Source organism: Acipenser ruthenus, chromosome 10, assembly GCF_902713425.1.
Source record: "Acipenser ruthenus chromosome 10, fAciRut3.2 maternal haplotype, whole genome shotgun sequence".
Lineage (NCBI taxonomy): Eukaryota > Metazoa > Chordata > Actinopteri > Acipenseriformes > Acipenseridae > Acipenser > Acipenser ruthenus.
The window spans coordinates 12,273,229-12,295,127 of NC_081198.1; the positions used below are offsets into that span (position 1 = coordinate 12,273,229).

General features: G+C 35.9%; 1 protein-coding gene across 1 annotated transcript in view; it reads right to left on the reverse strand.

Annotated features, from left to right (window-relative positions):
- LOC117407159 (nuclear receptor subfamily 5 group A member 2-like) overlaps window positions 1–21,899 on the reverse strand; it is a 48,936-nt gene that overhangs the window by 19,305 nt on the left and 7,732 nt on the right. The window contains exons 3-6 of the mRNA XM_034011859.3: window positions 21,263–21,381; window positions 20,149–20,290; window positions 17,251–17,897; window positions 2,227–2,346 (exon numbers count right to left, since the gene is read on the reverse strand). Coding sequence (XP_033867750.3) covers window positions 2,227–2,346; window positions 17,251–17,897; window positions 20,149–20,290; window positions 21,263–21,381 — 1,028 coding nt within the window. The remainder of the gene's footprint in view (window positions 1–2,226; window positions 2,347–17,250; window positions 17,898–20,148; window positions 20,291–21,262; window positions 21,382–21,899) is intronic.

Sequence of the window (21,899 nt, forward strand, 5' to 3'; positions counted from 1 at the left end):
CTTAGAAGAGGAGATTGTTCATTGTTTTGATAAAGCCTAGTAAATACTGCCCATTGATTCAATGTTAACGTAGAAACATATATTGAATTTCCTATTGTCATGCATTGTGGAATTGTCTGCTAAGGGTTTCAAGATGAAAATGTTTTGGCTGAAAGTTCCTCCAGTAACCTTAGTCCTATTTCCAATATGGATCACCAGAAATTCTTATAGGGTTTGCTTCAGCGCTGCTACAGGCTAGCAAAGGGGATTTGTGTCGATGGCATGTTTGACTGAAGCTCATTGGGTGTAATGTTTCGCATCATTTTTCAGCTAATCCACATCTGAGTATAGTGCAATTCCAGAATGAGGAATATAGCTGCATGTTCAGTCACACTTCTGACAGCCCGCCTACACAGTCCCTCCAAGGAACCTCATAATATTTAGATTGCAACACAAGTCAAATGAAAACAAGTGCAGCATTTCTGAGGTTATCCGAGTGGTCTACCCCTTCTCTGGTACACATAAAACTGTTCATCTGTGTAACCTTGCTCTAATTGATCATTTGTGTTCTATAAATACCACAAGGCGGTTTTAGGTAACTGCTCCCTTTTGTTTTGTTTTTTATTGATGAGTTGTATGTTGCAAGATGACTGTCGCTCCTTACCCACTGTAAAATAATAGAAGATAATGCACTGGTCGAGAGATTGCCCTTCTCCCTCGAGACCGCACAACACCAGCTGTTCATTAACCAGAATATGAAAATGGTGAAACATTCCCATCTCCGCTGCTGCCCTGCATTACAAAGCCTTGCTTGCTCATATTTTTCAGACTGTGTTTTTTAATCATACACAAATAAAGAGGGGACTGTGGACTGGAAGTGGAGTCCTTTGGTAGAGAGAAGAAAAGATTATTAGAGTTGGGGGAATGAAATGACTCTTACTGTATTAAACATACTGAGCGAGGGGGGGGGGGGGGGGGGGGGGTTAGACAGCAATACATACACTATTTTGAGTCTTGGGTATAGGTGTAACTCAATTACTCAGTGCCGGTCCCTAAATGAAATGTATAGCATTTAAAGGGATTATGTAGAATATGTATTCTTTGTAGAGGGTGTTTGAATGAATACATTCTAGTGTCATAGAACTCTTATTTATTTTATTTTTATTTATTTATTTCTTAGCAGACGCCCTTATCCAGGGCGACTTACAAGATATCACATTATTTTTGCATACAATTACCCAGTTGGGTTTTTACTGGAGCAATCTAGGTAAAGTACCTTGCTCAAGGGTACAGCAGCAGTGTCCCCTCCGGTCAAGAGTCCAGTGCCCTAACCACTACTCCACACTGCTGCCTTAACATTTTTTTTTTCTATAAACCATCTTCAACACTGGTTAACCTGCTGTATGAAGTCTCTAAACACAATTGATTACAGGTATTTGGTTATGTGAGGTTGGGGCTTATACAAGAGAGTATATACAGAGAGTCAGTATGTACTGCACTTCTGTGCCAATGGACTGAACTTGCAAATTAAAAAGTTTTGTAATCTGATAATTTGGGTGTCTGTTCCAGGAATGTAATCAAAAACAGCAGGTTTCCCATCCAGATGCAGAGGAATAACAATGTGAGATTATGGAACCCAATTTTAATATTTTGCATTTTAACCTTGTAGTGAGTGCACCAACTGGCGTGTTTGCATTCTGAAATCTGCTCCTCTTTGGAAATGATCATTAGTACTGCTTAAGGGTGCCCCATACTGGGTTAATGGAATTAAAAAAACATAGATTTTCATCTAACTACATAATTGTTGTTTTCATTACAAGTGTTTTCCTCCAAATGCTCTTCAAATACACAGCTTAGAACATAATTGTAACTATGATTCAAGGAAAACATTATGTTTATAATACATCATTTCTCATATCTGAATATATGAGACATCATCTTACAGACATCTAAATCCATATCATGAGTTCAGTTATGGTCCATAATTGACAGTGAGGTGACCTGAGGGAATTTGACTGAAGATGTGTATGTCTGGTTTATTTTGTTTAGTGTTTTCTTAACACACTAAGCCATTCATGTAGTTACCAAATACTTTTTGACCTGCTATACACTTTGAACATAGCTGGAGAAAAGACATACAGTAGCAACAATTGTATTGCTTTTAACACAGTACACATACTTCTCCACAATATAATGTTTTTATATGTCTCAATTTTCAATTTATTAATAGTTTATCTCTGTGCTTACCTGTTGCCCGGTAACCAAAAGGATTGAACCTTCCTTCCCATGTACCACTTGTCTGAAAACATGATCTAAAATTAACAGTTCACTCCAGCAGTTCTGCAGAAGCTTCATTTGGTCATCAACCTGGTATAAAAAAAATAAATAAAAAAAAAAGAATCAAATAAGATTATTTCTTCAATATTAATAGGTTAGTGCCTCACAAGTTTCTCTATCTTGTGCATTTTGACACATATCAAACCGACATGGATGCTCTCAGGACATATGTCTCCATTTGTCAGTGTTACTAATTAATTTTCTCTCCAGGTGACACCACCCTGTGCAATCATTTATTATTGATAATGATTTTAGTTACAGGTTATCCGCAAAGTCAGCTCCCTGTGCCAAGAAAGGTACGATGCTGATGTTAGAACACAGGGAGTAAGAAGGTGAACAACAGTGCTATTGTCAGTGCCAGCGTTCTTTTCACACCGCAGAGTGTTAATTATTACACACTGTAGCCATCAAAAGAAAGAACGCATTGGAAAGAGTGTGCACAAAAAAGTGGACAAATGTCAAATTGTTCCTGTTTTCCCCAGAAACACTATTTTGTTGTTTCTCTTATCTCGTCTGCGCAACCTCCCTGTAGACCAAGAATGATATTCTGCCAACAATGTTTATCCTTTTGGCTCAAAAATAGGACCCCCCTCAGTGAAATACTACTGTAGACTAGATGTTAGACTACTGTTAAGTCAAGAAATTTGCTAAATCAGTTGCAAGTAGTGTTTGTTTTTTGCTATGAGCCAGATAATATCAACAGCCAGCTATTGTACATTTTAAAACAAAAAGTCGATTCACAGTAAAAGCATCTTATTCAATTAAGATTTGATGGGCATAAACTCTAGTGCTCACATTCTATTTTGGTGGATGGAACATGCCCATAGCATGCAAGAAGTATTCAGGGTTGCAAACTACCTTCTTGTAAGTGGTGATAGCTGGCATTCACTGTATTGTGTTGCTCTTATACAAGTAAAGCCCCTCTATGAACAGTCATGTTTAGAGCACAAATGACAAGGACAGAGTTTTCACCCCTCAGTTTATTTAAGGCACTGTGTTTATTCTACTGTTTCTTTTCACATTTCAAAGTTTGGATAATCATTTTGACAGTGGCAGTTGTTTTAGCTTTTCACAAAGCCTAAACACGACCACAGAGGATGGCAAGAGTGCTCAATCCAAGGCTTACTTGGGTCTACACTGAAATGAAAACCAAAAACATGTTAACTGTCCCAATTAACTGCTAGCTGTAAATCACAGGAACAAAATGGACCAGGATTTACACTGCAGAGTATAAATTATTTTAATTAAAAAAAAATAATAATCTAAAGTTTGTTATAAAGATAAAGCAACCTTAAAACTTTTTAGATAATGATCACTCCTTTATTTTTTATCTGCATCCTAAACTGATTTCACCACCATGGAAAATTCATCTAGAAACTGTCTTTGCAAGCAGGTTTAAGATGTGTCCAAAGTTCACATTGCTGGTTGTTAAAAGTTGTAAGTACTGTGTAGGATAGAGGCTATATGATGAACATTGTAAAATGCATTCTGGATTACACTTGATTACACACCTCCCTGTGTGGGAAAACACAGGCCATATTCAATTTCCAGTGTTGCAATCGTGTGCAAATACTTCAGGTTGTGAATACGCAGTGAGCCAAAAGTCAAGCAACATTCTTTACTTTACCAACTGTTCTCTTTCATGTAAACTGAACACATATTTTGACTGCATGTGAACCGCATCTCCACACATTATAATGAATACCCTTGTTTCAAATAATCAATAACCATTGTTAAAATGATCAGCATTGTATTGACTTCTCGGAATAGATACAGATCTCAAAGGAATTCATTCATAGCTGAGACTTTAATGCCAGGGATCTCTTTAGCTATCTGTATATTGAACTGCTTTTGACTATGGGAACATGTTTTCTGATCCTAGCATACTTTGGGTCTCTGTTCTTTAAGAATCCCTGATGTTGGTAAGTAAACTCTGAGCTATGTGTTCAGTCTGACTGTTGAACAGGATGGTTCTCTTACCACACTATTACCCCAGAGAATCCTCTCGGCATAAGCGCTCCACAGCTCCACAGTTCCACAGTTGCCTTCCTGAAAGGCCTGAGTGTGGAACGTGTTAGAGGCTCAAAAAAATATTACTAAACCTCTTCTCTGAAAAAATGTTGCCCCATATATTTTTAATGGATGTACTGTAATGTTTACATTACAGTATTCTGCTGTAGTCATTGACTGATCAGTCACAGAAAACCATAAAAGATGCATTATTCCTAGCAACTACTTAAAGGAGCTATAATTACACATGTAAAAAAAAACACACTTTGTGATTTTAAGTCAATATCAGTTTAAAAATATAGTTTTCATGCAGTGTAGACTTGATTTCAGTATGCTCTGTATGTAAGTATAGTATATTAAGTATGTACATGTATTTATATTAGTGTTTTTCAAGTAAGTTCAGAGCAACTTATTTCTTAACGAGCAGCAGACGAGAGTCTTGTTTCACCTATAGTACTTCAAGTCTATTCCCCTGGATGTGTTATATACTTTAGCTGATGGGCCAAACTGTGACATTTCTCTATGCCTCACCCCAGGGACTTGTACAGTAAACTTCACTCAAATATTATTTGTATTGCTGATATACAATAAACTTCACTTCTTATTTATTAACACACTGTATAAATCAACACCGCTGGCAATTGCACTCATTTGTAAATAATCTGCTGTGTAATAGATAAACAGGGCAGTTAAAGAACGGAGCATTATAACATCTGTATGTGGTACACCTTGCTGACAGTTACTGGAGTTTTCCTAGTGTTTGGTCAAAGTGTTTTAAAATATTTGTGTCATTATTGTATCTGTTCAAGACCTTTTTAGGGTAACCAGCACCTATTACACTATTCCATTCTGAAGAAACCAGAAGAATTATCTGCAATTAAAAACAGTAGTATATATATATAAATATATATATATATATATATATATATATATATGTATATATATATATATATATATATATATATATATATATATATATATATATATATATATATATATAAATATATATATATATATATGTATATATATATATATATATATATATATATATATATATATATATATATATATATATATATATATATATATACACACTTGTAATAGTTTTACAAACTATTTGCTGAAAGAACAGTCAATAAGCTTTGATGAGCATCTGGAGAGCGGAAAATGTGTTGCTCGCATGCCCGTATATATCAGTGAAAGCCTGCACTGGAGGTCCTCATAACTCATGACGCAGGTGTGCACAGCCCTAGGTTAGTATATGCAGGCATTGGGACATGAAATTCTACTGAATCTATGTCTTAAGACTTTCCTGATTGGCTCCACAGGGTCAGAAACTATCAATCTCTGTTTACATTGAAGCTGATGGATTGTGGGAGGGCTTGGCTGATGGACTGGCGGATCAATACAACTGAAGCATGGAGATTGATCTGTTCCCACGGTGACCGCATTAACAGACTCCAGAGTGTAACCCTTAACCTTCCTATATTCTATAGGAACCCAGTCTTACCACACTGAAAAGCAAAGGTTCTGACCTTCCATTAATAAGAATGGTGTATCCTCTGAGGATACCCTTGTCTGCCAGGTTGAAGAGGTTTCTGACTATCACAAACACTCTATTCATGTATAGTCTAATTAACTCAAAGTCTTCAGTTTACTGCTTTATTTGACAACATGATACTTGTTTATCTTAATGATCAAGGATCCTTCAATTGCTTCCAATTTAATTCAACAGCAATCAAAACACACGGCCTATCAATAAATGTGTGTTCATGATGAATGCGTGTTGATTTAGGTTTTAACAAAACAGGTGCGTTGAGTCTGTCATGAATTGCATTTGAATAACTGGCACTTATGAAGTTTTATAACAAGCACCTGCTGAAAAGTATAAAAAAGGGATATTAGTATCTAAGCAAACTATACAGTTATCTGTTCAAAGTTCAAGGTCTTAAGACATTTTATTAAAATGAAAAGCCTCTTTTGGTGAATGCGTTGTGGGCCACTTCTGTTATGAACACTAAGCTGAGCTCCTCCATGCATTTAAACACTCATTTAAACACTAAAATATAAACACAAGTGAAGAAACGTCTTTGTCTAAAAAACAAAGAAGTTTCTATAAATGGGGCGCATGGAACCCCCTGTAACCTAAATCAGCATTGTAGTGAATCTAGTGAAGCTATGTCTGAAATGGGAGCAAATGTTGGTGTGAGAAAAAGGAATAGATTTTCCTTGATTTCTTGCAGTGGGAAAACTTAAGCCTGACAGCAGCTAAAACCTTTTGAGTTAAGTATTGTAGTGCCTTAGTTATGTGGTCATAATAATTAAAAAATGACCTATAAGCCTCCAACAAGGGATTCCATGGCTTACAGCTAAGAAGCTATCAACTAATTACCAAAAAACAGACCCAGATGAATCAATTATTCAGATGAACATTAGGCTCCTAATATACATACAGGCATGGGAGAAATATTTCCCTAAAGTAACCTGCTACAGATATACAGTGAGAAAATAATGCATTGCAAATTTTAAATGAGGTCTAACTGCAGACTTGGAGTATTGATCTCTTAGCAATGTGCACTCGTGAATCTGTAAGGAACTGTTCCACATTAACCGAGCCTGTCAGGAGACATGTTTTATTGAATGCATTGTTTTACTTGATGTAGGAATTTATGCTTTCTTCATAACAAAGTGTGCAGTTATATTTATGTGATTTTTGGATTGTTTATTTCATCTTTTTTTTTCTATTAATACATTACCAGAGAGGCTGATATGCTGTAGATTACAATACTATTTTTTCTTTTTCATGTTAAAAAAAGTATTATATAAAGCCTCCTTCTACTTTCTATTAATCAGACCTCTAGCTTTGAACTCTGTTAAGCCATGTCCTTGCCTTGTAACCCATCACACATAATGCAACAGTTAATATGTAACCCTAGTGCTGATTTACAAGAACCTTATTCATTTAATCGCCCACAATATAGAGCGGTCATTCCATGTCAACTCAACCAGTGCCGTTGCCCGTCTGTCTCAGATTTTCCTAGAAAAATTCATCTGGGGGTTTTCAGACACTCCGAGTTCCGAAATGATAGCCATTATTTTTTTTTTAATTTCCCCTTCGACCTGTGACCTTGCAAAGGTCAACCTAAAGTGAGAAAGGGACCTTGACCAGAAAAATCACCCTAGGTGCAATTTAGATGCTACCATCATGTGTAGCACCTCGTTCTACTCGTATTGAATAAGGCTTTTCAGAAAAAAATACCAGGATCATCCTACTCACTTCTGGCAAATTGCCAGACGAGGGGTAACTTATGAGCTTTATTCGAACTTCAGACTAACCCTTTACCCTGCAGGGGATGTGGGTCCTAAAATGTAAGTATTGCTGTAAGAAACTTAGGAACCAGTCTTATGTGAAAAACATTTGTTTTTAAGTCCCACCACTGGTCATTAAACCCCCTTGAAATTTGAATTTTTGCTATTTGTACCAAGTTTATGCTGTAATAACTTGCGTGGGGGCACTCCAAAAAATCACCAAAAGATATGTTTGGATAGATGGCCATAAGCAATGCTTGAATGCATGACAAATGCAACTTGAAAATTACAAATGCAAAAATACGAGTTTGAAAATTATACTAAAGAACTTTGTCATAGCAGAGACACCTTATACTATATATATATATATATATATATATATATATATATATATATATATATATATAGATAGATAGATAGATAGATAGATAGATAGATAGATAGAAAATATAATGTTACTTAACACAAACAAATTTGCTATACACTGTATAAATATTTCTTTTAGCTCACATTGCGTGTTCCCTGGTTTGCTTGTCTCTCTTGTTATCTATTGTCTTAGCTTTTTCTGCAGCACTGCTCTTAAAATAGTCAGCAGTAAATAGATGGCAGAAACAGATGTGAACAGACACCTGCTGACAGCCAGTGACAAACTCCTCTGACACGACACTGACCCCTGGCAGACTAGTGAAGATTTAATTAAACACAGAGAATTAAGTCTGTAGAAATGGGTGTAATTACTTTTCAATGGGCTAATTACATAATAATGGGTGATCCGTGTGGTGACTACAATACCTTAATGTATGTGTATGTGTTAACAGAAAGGAAACTTCAGTCGGCACACTGCTGAAATGGACACCCAAAACAACTACTGCCCATTTAGTCAGAACAAAAAAAAGAAACAAAGGTTTAAGGTTTAAATCTGATAGTTTATTAATTCAACGCTTATTTATATTAGCATTTTATAGCAATAATAACAGCAATAAAAAATAATATCTCTACACAGAAATCTTTAAGTGTACATAAATATATAATGAACACTATTTTTTAAAGAACTTGATCAGAGGTCCTTAAAAGAAATACAAAACTAATAATTATTAATAATCCTTATCTGTACATCCTTAAAAAAAGGTCACAATCTGCTTTAAAACACTAAAACTTCTTAAATCAATTGATTAAAAAAGGTTTTGGAACTTGTTAATGTAAGTAAATGGAAGATGTATGGATTACAAAGTTTTTCTGCCTTTTCCTTTGACTCCTGCTCTCAGAAAAACCCGAGAGCACTAAAACACTGCCGCTACACAAGACTCAAGGCACCATTAATGGCACTTTTCTAAGGCCAGTTTATATCAGGCAGCATAACCTGCCAATAAAAAGGCTTTCAGACCCTAATCATTATTTAATACCGCATTTGCGATGTTTCCGGTAAAAATGGGATTGTTGATAAATGCAGCATCAATACTGTCTGCAAGGCTTTGAATTGAGCTTCAGAAAAGAAAAGACAGATTTCTTCAGGAGTGAATGTTTGCAAGAGGATCTTGTGCTCTCCAGAACCAGTAAAAATGCTTATTCCCTGTGGACAGCCCTTGTGAACCCTGGGATGTGTGTCTCTTTGCCAGGATGAGTCTATCAGCTCTCCGCCAGGAACTTGTAGTTCATGACAGCCTTTTATCCCTCATCAAAGCAACAAGTGGATGAACAGACTCTCCTGCCTGCTAACACTCCTCCTGCATGTCTCTCTGTAGGATTTCAGCCCCTAAATCTTTCCTTTTAACAAGTGCACACGTTTCCTTCCTCCTAACCTTTGATTCTCTGTGGCACGGAGCAAGGCTCTCTGCCCCTTCTTTACTGTCAAAGTCTCACTTCATTAGTAGGGTACTGCATGGGTACTTTGTGTTGTCTAGGTTGTCGTGTTAGGTAAACACTCTTGATCTTATGAGTGGGGTTGACTGGCCACCCTAATTCAATCTACACCTTTTCCCCCTTCAACACTGCTGCAAAAGGGCTACCTCATATTAATAACACTGATTCAAGTAGTCTACACCTCAATCCAATTTAAATGAATGTAGTTAAATAACAAGAATTTTGTTAACAGTAATATAAACATGCTCAGTTGACTTTTTCATTAGGGCACATAACATCCTGAAATACAGAACCCTTTCTACCCTTTGTGACAGAAACACAAATGACCAAATTATTTATGAATGAACAGAGGCCTCCTGAGCCTCACTCCTGCTGTATCACCTCCTGATCAAACAGATATTGTTACCACTGAAATAGCAACACCGAAACAATCTAGCAGCCTGCCAAGAGGCTTGCCCAGAGCCCACTGCTGAGGCTGCATGTGTGAGAGGTTAAAGAGAGCTCAACAGAACAAAATATGCAAGGGAGCCGGCCTTACAAAAACTCACACGCCATCTCCAATTGTAGAGTCTGGGAAGAGGGGGATCATCTATCAGTGGACTAATGCGGGGACTAGAATACTGCTCCTCAAATGAAATAATATATCTCTGGAAGCCTGTGCCCGCAGTACGCCCGAAGCCCATATATCAAACCTGAGCGGCTGGTGGATATGCTCCAGAGCTATTAACCTTCCACCTGTTTCCCCTTGTCCTTCATGAGGAGCCCCTGCCCTTGATGCTGCTCCCTTCCCCTGTTCATCTTCTTTCCCGATGCTAATGTAAAGCAGAGGGCCTGTAGAATAATTCAAATGCAATGGACCAGGAACATGGTTACAAATCTCTGCCAAAGGCACAGTGACTCACACAGGCAGTTTTTCAGAAGTGTGCTGGGTGACCTCACTGACAACACCGAATATATATTTTCTAGAAGTACAGAGATCAGACCTAAAACACCTTATTAATTTATTTTAATTTATATGCCCTCTTGTATGAATATAGAATAATTGACCTGCTCTGGAATCAAATTAATATAGTAAAAGTACCAGAATATTAAAATGACAAAATCATACATTGGATTTAAAACAAAATGTTTCAGGTATATTAATAAATTTAAAAAAAAAACTAAAGAAAAACAGCAATTGAGTACAGTTTTAGTTATAATAGTCTACTACAAAGAAATAAACTTATAATATATATAAAGAAAGAAATATATATATATAAAGTATGTATAAATAAATGAACACTTCATTTTACTATTATACCATTATACCATCTTATATCACAGTTAGATGGTATCATATTATACTATTATATCATCTAACTGTGATATACTAAATATAAATTGCTGTTTTATTCCTAGACCATCCTGGTAAATCTACTGGCAAAGTATAACCAAAATAAGCAGTAAAAAAAAAAAAAAAAAAGTGCAGTTTTTTAAATGTTATCTTAGGAAATCCAATTTTTATTGTGTTCTTGACCATGGAATGTTACATATGCTATAGTTTTATAGGGCACACTGCGAGATAAGAGGTTTAGGTCTAACCACTGCTACCTCAAAGCCCTCTAAGGCCTTTAATACATTGCTAGTTTTTCCTGCAGCTGTTTTTTCCATAATGCTCTGCCTCTCTGCTGGGTGCAGGCCTAGAAAAAGCCTAATACAGTCCTCCTGACTTAATGGCTAGTCTGGAATTGTCATTTCAGGCTACTCTTTTTTATAATTCAAAAGTGTCCCCCAATGGTTATAAAATGGTGAAAATAAATATTATAGCTGTACGTCAAGTGTCAAAGTCTTGCATGACTGCACGGATGAGGACTCAGGACTTAATATAAGCTAGCTATTTCTTTTTTTTTTTAATAAACAGTTACGCCAACCTTTAAGTGGACAGTCGATTAAACATATATATCTTAATGAGAAAAGCAAGCTACAGAAAAAACAGGGTTCAAAGTAAAAAAAAAAATCAACACAAACATTTGAAATATTACGTATGCCAGGGCTCAATCTCAATTTCAAATAATACCTGCACAACAAATCACTAATACACAATGTATTGTGTTAAAAACAAATTATACAAACATGCTATTAAATAATTACAATATATATTTGTTACACAATATAGGCTTGGTCGAGATGTCTATTGTGTGGTATGGCTGAAGAAAACCTTGGCTTCTACATCCTATTTTGTAAACAATCAGCCATTGCCACAATGCTGAGGTGATCTCTCTCTGGGCATGAATCATTCCCTACATTCTTTTCAATCTGCGAACAATTACAGATGGGAAAAGTGCCACACCGTATCGACAGTGACAACAAATGGTATTGTCCCGTGAACATCTGTTTCCGACTCCCACGCTGTGCACTGCAGATGATGGCAGCATTTTCAAAGAACTGGCAAAGGCAACTAGGAGTGTTTTAGTAAAACTTTGGACACTGCTCGTCAAGATATTCAAAATAGGTAGTTACACACTCTTAAAGGTAATGTAATTTGTGGTATACAAATATTTTAAAAAATGTAATTTAAATTTGAAATCGTACATACGTTTATTGAATGTTTACACTATTTGGTTTGTTTCTTGCTCAAAATCTTCAGATTTTTTTTTTGGTTTAATGTATTTTGACAGTAAGCCTTCAATTTAAAAATACTATTATATTGCAAGGCAAAAGAAAATACATACAGTATATTCTGACTTTTCACAAAAGTGTTTTTAAATCTAAGAATGGTCCAAGTTTTTTTTTTTTTCTAAATGATACTGACAAAGCATAAACTCAGCCAATACATTGCCAAGACACAAACACTTCAGTTATATTAAAATACACAGAACGAATACCAATTACACATTTATAGTCCCTTATCCAAAAGAAGGGAACTGTTTTTTTAGAAAGCATCTTTTAAAGCAGCATGCCACTTTACATGTCTTTGCATTATGTTCCATGGAAAACAATAGGGGATCCTCTTTACAAATCCCATAATACCAACATATTTACGATTTCTATAACTAGTCTGAACTGATGGAAACAAAATCTTTAAACACTTTGCCAGATGCTTTTTTCTCCCATTTCTATTTGCAGCAAACTCCTTTTGTTCATACGTGGCTAATAATAGCAGAATAGTGCTGTATGTATTTATAGTTGCTTAGCAGCTCAGGCTTTCACAACTCTTTATTCACTTATATTTCCTGTGTTTATACTAACTTAACCTTATTTCTTCATTACACGCAGGAGTACTTGATCCAGGTTTTAGTTTAGATACAAACAAAGTCCTGTGGCATTTTCTCCATAGGTGTGACCTCAGTAAGCATTTGATATGCAGTATACAGTATTCTTTAAACATAGTATTTATTTATTATGAACCCAAAATGGTCTTGTACTTGTACAGTATGCCTCTGTCGCCCAGTGCTTAACCATGTCTTGTGTGCCCTCAAAGAAATCAATGTATCTTTCAGAATTGGACCAAAGCTTGTATAATGTAACATTGACATTTTCTGTAAGCTTGTTGGCATCTTAGGTAGCGAATGATAACAGCTTTTCGGTATTGGAGTTACAGAACAAAGCACACATTTTAACTTTAATTCAATGAAAACTGTTATATTGTAAAATAAACTCAAATGGAATCTTAATCCTGATTATAACCACTTGATTTAGCTGGTCACTGTATGAATGGCTATTAAAATTGTACATTTAAATGAGTGTTCTTGGCTTGCACATTTAAAGTGGTCCCCAGAACTCAAACCCTTGGTTCCTGGTGATCCAATTAAACTTATATCCCCTTCTCAAAGCTGTATCTGCGGATGGCCGTATTCAGTATCTAAGAATCTCTGATGATATAACACACGACTAACTGTTTCAATTATGCTGATTTTTCAATATCACAGCAATGGACAAGCTGTCATCAGTTTCAAGTTTTAAGGTTGTTTCTGTATTCTTGTCAAAGGCCAACTATTTTGCTTACAAATGTGTAGGTTCCTAGCCAATACTGTATTAACTACTGTAGAAGCCCTATTTATTTTAGTGGAGTCACCCAATGCTGTTACAGTTCATTTATTATACCCTCATAGCCCAGTCTATCACCAATTGCCACTGCCTAAACTCAATGATTTTTCTATGAACAGCTTAATAATGGATGTAGAAGCACCTATTATTTTCAGACCCATGCAGTGAATTTACTTAACAAAAGTGGTTCCAATTATACTGTCATCTGAACATATACAAATAAATAAAGCAGGCTTGTTGTTCAAAGATATTTTTTAAATAATATTTCATGATCAGAACAACAACAACAAAAAAAATGTTAATACTCATATAAATGCAGTAGGGCTTCACAGTGAAGTGTTTTTTAGAAATAAATATATTACAACCCTAGCTCATTACTGAGATATAATCATGCTATATTATTTACTAGTTGGAGTGGGATTGGGCTTCACATACAAGCACAAGCAATCAAGAATCACATAATGGTAAGTCGCTCTTAATGATAAAACACCCATTAGATCCAGTTGTTGTTATTTAGCATCCTTCTTAAGTGTAACAAAAATACTCAAAAACAATTGAAGAGGTGTAATTTTGTTAATATGTCTATTTGGTAATTATAGAGAAACTGTTTTGGCAAAGAAGCTGTTTTGGCAAGCAGCTTCAAGAAGCTGCTTGATGAGATTCTGGGATCAATAAGCTACTAACAACCAAACGAGCAAGATGGGCTGAATGACCTCCTCTCGTTTGTAAACTTTCTTATGTTCTTCTTATGTTCTTATGTTTTTTTGTAGGCTGAGAATAGCATACGGCAGCTGTCAACAACAAATTAAAAAATAAACGTTTGACAGATTTCTTCCACATTAATAAGACAAAAATACAGGACTTTCTGCTGCCCCTGAAATCATCTGAATGGTGCTATAAAATACCTGTCCTTTTGTTTGTTATTAGTGGGAATTCTGTGCATACAGGAAATGACAAAACATTGAGTAATTTGTGATACAACCTTGCTAATTACTATATTAATAAATCAGAACTGATTCAAATCTATTGTACAAGCCTATGAATATGATATATAATTAGGGCTTCTGATTTTCGGTTTTAACCGATAATACCCGAAAAACCCCCTCCAAAAAATTAAAATCGGTGGATAGCCAATAAACACCGGAAAACACCGGAAAAACTGTGGAAATGGTTAATCTACTCACACTGACTTTACCCTTTTCACATTTAAAAAAAAAAAACCTGCTACAAAATGAATAATAAATACATTTCCCTGTGCTGCTGGGCAATGTCCCGCCTTCCTGTATCTATTATTGATTAGTACTGAATACTTTAAACCTGCCCCAACTACTGAGTGACAGCACATTCCTACATTTCTATTGGAGACTCAGTTTGTGAGATTTAAAACAAGATTATAATCAGGATGGAGGCTTATTAGCGGGATTTAAAGCTGTATTACAGTTAAGACACGGAGGATTTAAAACAGAACTGTGGCAAAATGTACAAAAATGCCTACACACAAAACCCCCAGAAGAATGTGCCTGTGACCATAGGGATTTCGTTGTGGAAGACAGCAAAGGAAAGAAGGTACAATTTAAGTGTGCAAGTACTGTCGAGTTACTATACATATTTTGACAGAAAAAAAAAAACGCTGGAGCATTTTGGAAAGTAACCGAAAACTCTAATTTCATACAGTATAGCAAAAACAAAAGCCCCGAAAAAAAACCGATTTACATAAAACTCGAAAATAGCTAAAAATAAGCACCGGAAAATACAATTTATAAAACCTGAAAAACAGAAGCCCTATATATAATAAATATTCCTCCTGTTTAGCACAATGGAGGTCATCAATCCCCCCATATCTTTTTTTAATGTATATTGAAATATAATAGGTAAGGTCATTTATGTTAACTGTGCATTTACAATAATAAAACCATATCATACCAATTTGCCAAGAGTTAAATGTAAATATTAGGCATAGTAAAACTAAAAAAGCAGCTTTATTTTTGGTAAACTGACATTCATAACAAACATCAAGTCATAAACATGAGAGTATCCATTAAACATATCTTTAACTTACTGTAGAAACACATTCAAAACTGTTTTATTCGATGAAGCTAAAATTGATTTGCTCTTCCAATCATTTCTTTGGTTGAGCTTTTTAGGATATTTTTTACACTTCGTCAAAAAAACCAACAAAAAACAAAACGAAACTAAAACAAAAAAAAATTACAAAACGCCAATTTTTCTGGATACTATTGGGCTATTTTTATTGTTATCTTATGATGTCAAAAGTCATTATTTGAATGAAAGGAATCTGCATTTGAACATATACTTTACATCTGACTGTTCGAAATATTCTTTTTTAATTTCTACTCCTCATTCTCGCAATTTTAGTTTTAAACCCAAACTAAAATCTTTTCCACTCCTGTAATCATTTAGTAAGGAGCCTGTCTGCTTGTTTTAAACAACTACAGTTATCTTCCTTTCATCATATCTGTTGGTTACATTTCCTATTTGATAATGCACTCCTTTCAAGTAACCCACTTGGATTTGATTAGTTAGCCTAAATACTGTAATATGTTTTCAGCACCTCTAGGAACACTTTTTGGATGAGGTGCTTGACGCTGCAGGGCAAGCTTCCAACACATTGCCTGTAAGTTTCAGTGACCTATATCCGAGTATGTTGCAAAACCTAAATAAAACGGCAGTCAAATTTAGAGCAAAAAAAGGCCTGCAAGGCAAATTTTCTTCAAACGAGAGCCGACTTGTAACCGTGCCAAGAAATATAAACTTCATAGGGTAGATTAGTAAAGATAAATGCTGACAAAGAGCTCATTGAAATACATGTACTGGTAAACACTAATAACATCTTAAATTGGACACTATCACAAGTCTTATAATAAGTTTTACAATATGGCACTCTGTGGCGGGGTCACCCCACCCCTGGGTGTATTTTGGTTTATTTTGTATAGTTTGGGTTATGTATCACAGGCGAGTTAAAATGTATAGTGGTATGTGAATACGGGGGTGTGTGTTTGTGTGTGTATAGAATAGTGGGTGACAGGGAGGCAGTTAAAATCCTCCTTCAAAAAACCACATGGCAATGTGGCTGGAGCCATGAACTGAATAAGTGATTAAATGATTAATTAAGGCTCCAGCCACAGGTGCATAAATAGGGGGATCATGGATGACAATGGGGTTGAGTGTGTTCAGAGGCGGAACGAGAGACGTGAGTCATGAGATAAAGAAACTAATACAAAACAATTGCTACCCTTGTTAGTTTTATATCAGCACCATAGTTGTTTGTTCTGTTTGTTAGTCTGTCTGTTTGGCCACCGTGTCTGTTTATTTTGTTCCTGTGTTTTGTTTATTGTTTTATTATTTGGAATGAAATTGTGCAGAAGCGTGTTTAAACCTGCAGCTCTCTGGTGTCTGAGTCTCATTAGAAACAGCTTGCCAGTGATGTCATCCTTACACACACCCCAGAGCTCAGCAGTGTCAAACTAAATCCAAGGAGACTCTGTACAACTGCAGTTATGAATCTGATTAGAAAGTTACAAAACAGAACTATTATAAAATACTATACTCAGTGTCATTGAAGTGTGAAAGCAATTTTAGGGTTCTCTTTTTTGGCAAAGCTGCCTATGTATACAGCTGTACATAATTTCCTCTTCTAGATATCACTAAAATATGTTGCCACATTATGGTAAAATGTTTCTTTCCAAAAAGCGTTTAACAAGCACGTACCTTGAGCTCTCTGAAGAAGATGCTGCTCCTGGCCCATTCAACAATGGAAAACAAGGTCTGGTCAGCCATTTTACACATAAGGCCAAAGGTGTTGAGCTTCTCATGCTTGCCCCTGCTGGCCTGTTCATGCTGCAGGTAAGCCAGGATCTTAGCCTGGACTTGGGGCTCATCTGGCTCACATTTCAAAAGTTCCACTATGAGATGTGGGAAACTAGGTGGGGAGCTAGTCTGGAACGTGTCCATGTAAGAGTAGCCCATGAGAGACTCAGGAGAGCTAGTGTAAGGGTCTGGGTACTCAGATTTGATGGTACGACTCTGAAAGTGACTGTATGCCTGGTAACTTTGGAGACTTGCATGTGGTGGCATTGCCATGCTAATTGGAGACCTCACAAAGGGGCTTCGATCATAGTCTGTTGGGGGCAAGGCATTGTGGCTTAGAGGCAGGCCCTTGGAGGCAGAATGAATGTTCTGGATAGCCGAAGCTATCGTCAGGTCTGTTGGCACAGTCTGCATCACATGAGACATGGCTTCGATTTTAAGTCCATTCGCTCTGATTAGGGCTTTTTTCTGCTGCTTCAGCGCCCTGTCTCGCTTGTACATTGGACCAAACTTGTTTCGACCTCCTCGCATGCGATCAGCCCGCACCGCTGTTAGAAAAAAAAGAAAAAAAAAAAAAAAAAAAATGCTTGGAATCTAAAGATATGTCAACAGAAAAAGTTTTAAGCAAATCTGATCAAAAAGAGTAACACAATTTGAAATAATTAAAAAAATACAGTATTTCAACAGAGCTGGTCAGAGAGAGTATGTTTTGATTTTTCTATGTTGGGGGTGCATGTTAATTATTCATGCTTAATTATTTCTCTTTTATGCTGGTAGTGGCATGTATAAATTCTCGCACACACTTGGCATGTTGAAGGAGAAGTTCCAGCACACCATTTCCCATGTGAAAAAGAGGACTGATTCGGCTGCCCAGTGATACTGTTATGGCCTCTAATATCTCTGGAATTAAAAATAATTAAAACAAATTCAGCACAACGGCTACCTTGGGAGTAATTTTAATGGTCTCTGTCACAGCAGTGCCTGTCACCACCGTGTAGATCTAAGGGGCCAACAAGAAATTCTTACCGAGTCCTTCTCGGCTAATGGTGACTACACGAAAACAGGAACCTTTGACAGCTCTGTGACACGGAGACTGCAGAGCGTTCTGCTGGAGGTTAAGTTGAGCTTTTTATCTTAGGGATTAGAGTAGCATTAAAAATGTATCACAAGAGCCCTGTGTATCCATTATACATTATTGTAAGGACTTTAACTATTAATGATTCCAGCCAGCAAGGTAATTCATGGGCTTAAAACTAATAGTTAGCCCTTCTGGGAAAGCACAATTAAATCTGACCCTGTGATCATGAATGCATGTTTTGGTTACGTTTATTTATTTTTTTGTCTAATTAAACAAGGTTATTGACATGCATGTCGTACAGATTTGTCTGCAGCTAAAAATGAAAAAATGAACCGATCTTTCATATCTCTCCCTGCTTGCACCCCTTTTTCCAAATACATCTTTGCCATGAGAACTTCTCAACTCATAAAACTGGCATATTGAATACAAATGAACACTTAATTTAGTTACGCTAAATGTTTACGCCAGCAACATCACTAAGTGATCCTATATTAACATAGCATATTCATGGTTCCCATGACTATGGATTGTTACTGAGTTATGTAATACACTGCACCTATAGAATACACTGAAAATATGCATGTGCATAATATTATATGCATGTATTATGCAATATTCCCCTTTGAAGCAAGTGTGGAAATGTATACTAAGGCTAAATTTTACTTATCCTGTAGTGTATATTGTTACATGAAGGGATATAGCAATCATGTTTAGAATATATCACAAACCTCTGTGTAATGCACATGACTGAGCCACCTTGGGTCACCATGCAGAACACTGTTACCCAAGTAAACTACAAACCTCATATAGAACGCGTTATCCGTATATAATACACAGAAAGTCTCCCAAAATGTGTAAAAGCATGCATGTCATTATTATTATACTTATGGTACAAATCCTGTTATTTCCGTAATATAATAATAAAATATACACTTCAAAGTATGGGGGAAACGTATGTTGTATATTAGTGTAATGTATCATATAGTTGTCATATAGTTTCCAGTTATTATTGAAATATACAACGCATCAACTAAAAATAAAAGGAACAGAATATACTAAAATGAATTTAACTGAAGTATGATGGATTCAGTATAGTATTATTATAGTATTCTGTGTGTCCATTTAAAAATTCAAACATTGCACGCTCCTTAAAGTTTCATTGAAATGAAAATATTAAGAAGAAGCAATTCTTTTAAAGATGTATATTGCTATGCAGGCTGAATTTGGAGCTTTAACTTGTACAACTTCATTATGATTTAATATAGCCTACTTAAATAACAGTAAAAATATATTTTCTACACACGAGTTGCAGACTAGATTAACAGTGATAAAAAAAACTAATAAAAAAAAAAAACTGTTAGACTAACTACTCCAGGGCTTTTGGTATCCTGTTGCTAATGCATGAAAAAAAATCAAAAGAATAAAAGTCCAAGACATGACAGCCAGTGAAATTTTAATGAGGCCTGCCCTACAGCAAGTGACAATTACCTATTAGATTAATAAAACACCATTTGTTCAGGGCTGAGTCAAAGTCAATAAAAAGTGCATATCACGTTAATAAATAAGCAAAACATTTTCATTTTTCGGATTCCAGTTGAAAGGAATTGTATTTTTCTATGGCTACTTGTTTGTCTTGCGTGTCATACACATGTCATTTCTCCTTATGGGGAACACAGCCAGAAGCACACACAGCAATTGCTTTAATGAAAAACTATCCTTACCTTCCAGCTTCATTCCAACAGTTAGACATTTCTGAAAGCGACAGTATGGACAACGTTTCCTTTGTGTTTTGTCAATCTCACAGCTCTGGTTTTCAATACATGTGTACCTTTTATTATTTTGAACTGTGCGTTTGAAGAAACCCTGTAGAAAAGAGAATTGTTTTTGCTGCATTAAAAAAAAAAATAATAATAATAAAAGGTTTATATTTCTATGGACATGTTACATTCTTCTGCGCTTAAGAAAATAACCATTTTTTTCTGTTATTATGCCAATATAGCAACACATCCCCCATTTTAAGAAAAAGTAATCCTTTACAGAATTCTAAAATAACCCAAGAAAAGAACATCTTAAAATAGTTGCATCAAAAACAGATACTTACTGTAGATTCATTATTGGATAAGCGTTGTCTTACCCCCCCTCCCCATTTTAATTGAATATAATCTCAGACATATTTAATGAATTGGTATTAACTTAAAAAAAAGTGTCATAGAACCCCTCCCTAGTTTTGACCAAAATCCAATTTATTTCCCTGGTGGCGTTGGCAAGTAAGGATCCTGTAATTCTAAAATAAAGATCCTGATGATGGTGATGACATCTTAAACAATAGTGAGATGACAGGTTTTTACATTTACAACGTAGCCAGTTTACATGGGGATACACACAGAACACAATGTGCGTGTTTCCACTGCATGTGTTCTTCATTCTATATCTGGAAAAGAACAGTTTCAATGAAAGATGGAACTATTTCTAACCTAGTGGAATACTGTTCAGATTTCTGTCAAAGGAAAGTGGTCCTGTTAAGCATTTAGAAATGTTTTGTCAATCTATTACAGATACAGTAGAGACCCCTTTTATCTGAACCACTATGGAAATAGCTACATGCGGCCAGAGTTTGTAACAAGCAGTTACAGTCCTCTAGTCCTGTAAAAGGCATGTTTACTTTTTTTTTCCCAGAGCAACTATATAAATGTATTTGTAGTAGTATCTAGCATTTAGTTGGTCAGATTGTAATGTTTACATTGTATTTATAAAAAGGAATGGCAGCTTGTCTTGTTGACTAGACTGACCATAAATTTAAAAAAACAATACATGTGGTTAAAAAACAAGTCAAACCTTGCAACTTTCACAAGTAAGAAGCCCGTAGTGATAGCCAGACACCTTATCTCCACAAACGGGACAGAGCTCCTCCAGGTCTTCACTGTAGGAGTAGTCCATCATTTTAAATTGAGGGGCTGCAAAGCACAGGTGAAACATTAGTACATGAGGTTTATCAATTTAAATGAGACATTCCACACTTTCAATCTACTGCAGTCCAATGAAGGCATGTTGACTGGACTTTAAAAGGTGGGAATTTATTAATAACAGAATATTCCTATAGTATTATACAGAAGGATATATCTTTCTGTATCCACTGTACTGTATCACACACACACACACACACACACACACACACACACACACACACACACACACACACACACACACACACACACACACACACACACACACACACACACACAGGCATACAACTGTGGAGTCACTGGGAAACAAATGGTCCTGAATTCACCAGCTCAAACCCCTGTTGTTTCTTCTCAGTTAGAAAAGAGTAGCCTACATAAAAAAGGTCTATCTTTGAAGACTGCGTTATTTAGAGTAAACGTCAATAATATATTAGAAAACGGCAGACAAGCAGGTACCGAACTTTTTAAGAGAACAGCGGGATTACTAGTGGTACAATATATCTATTGAT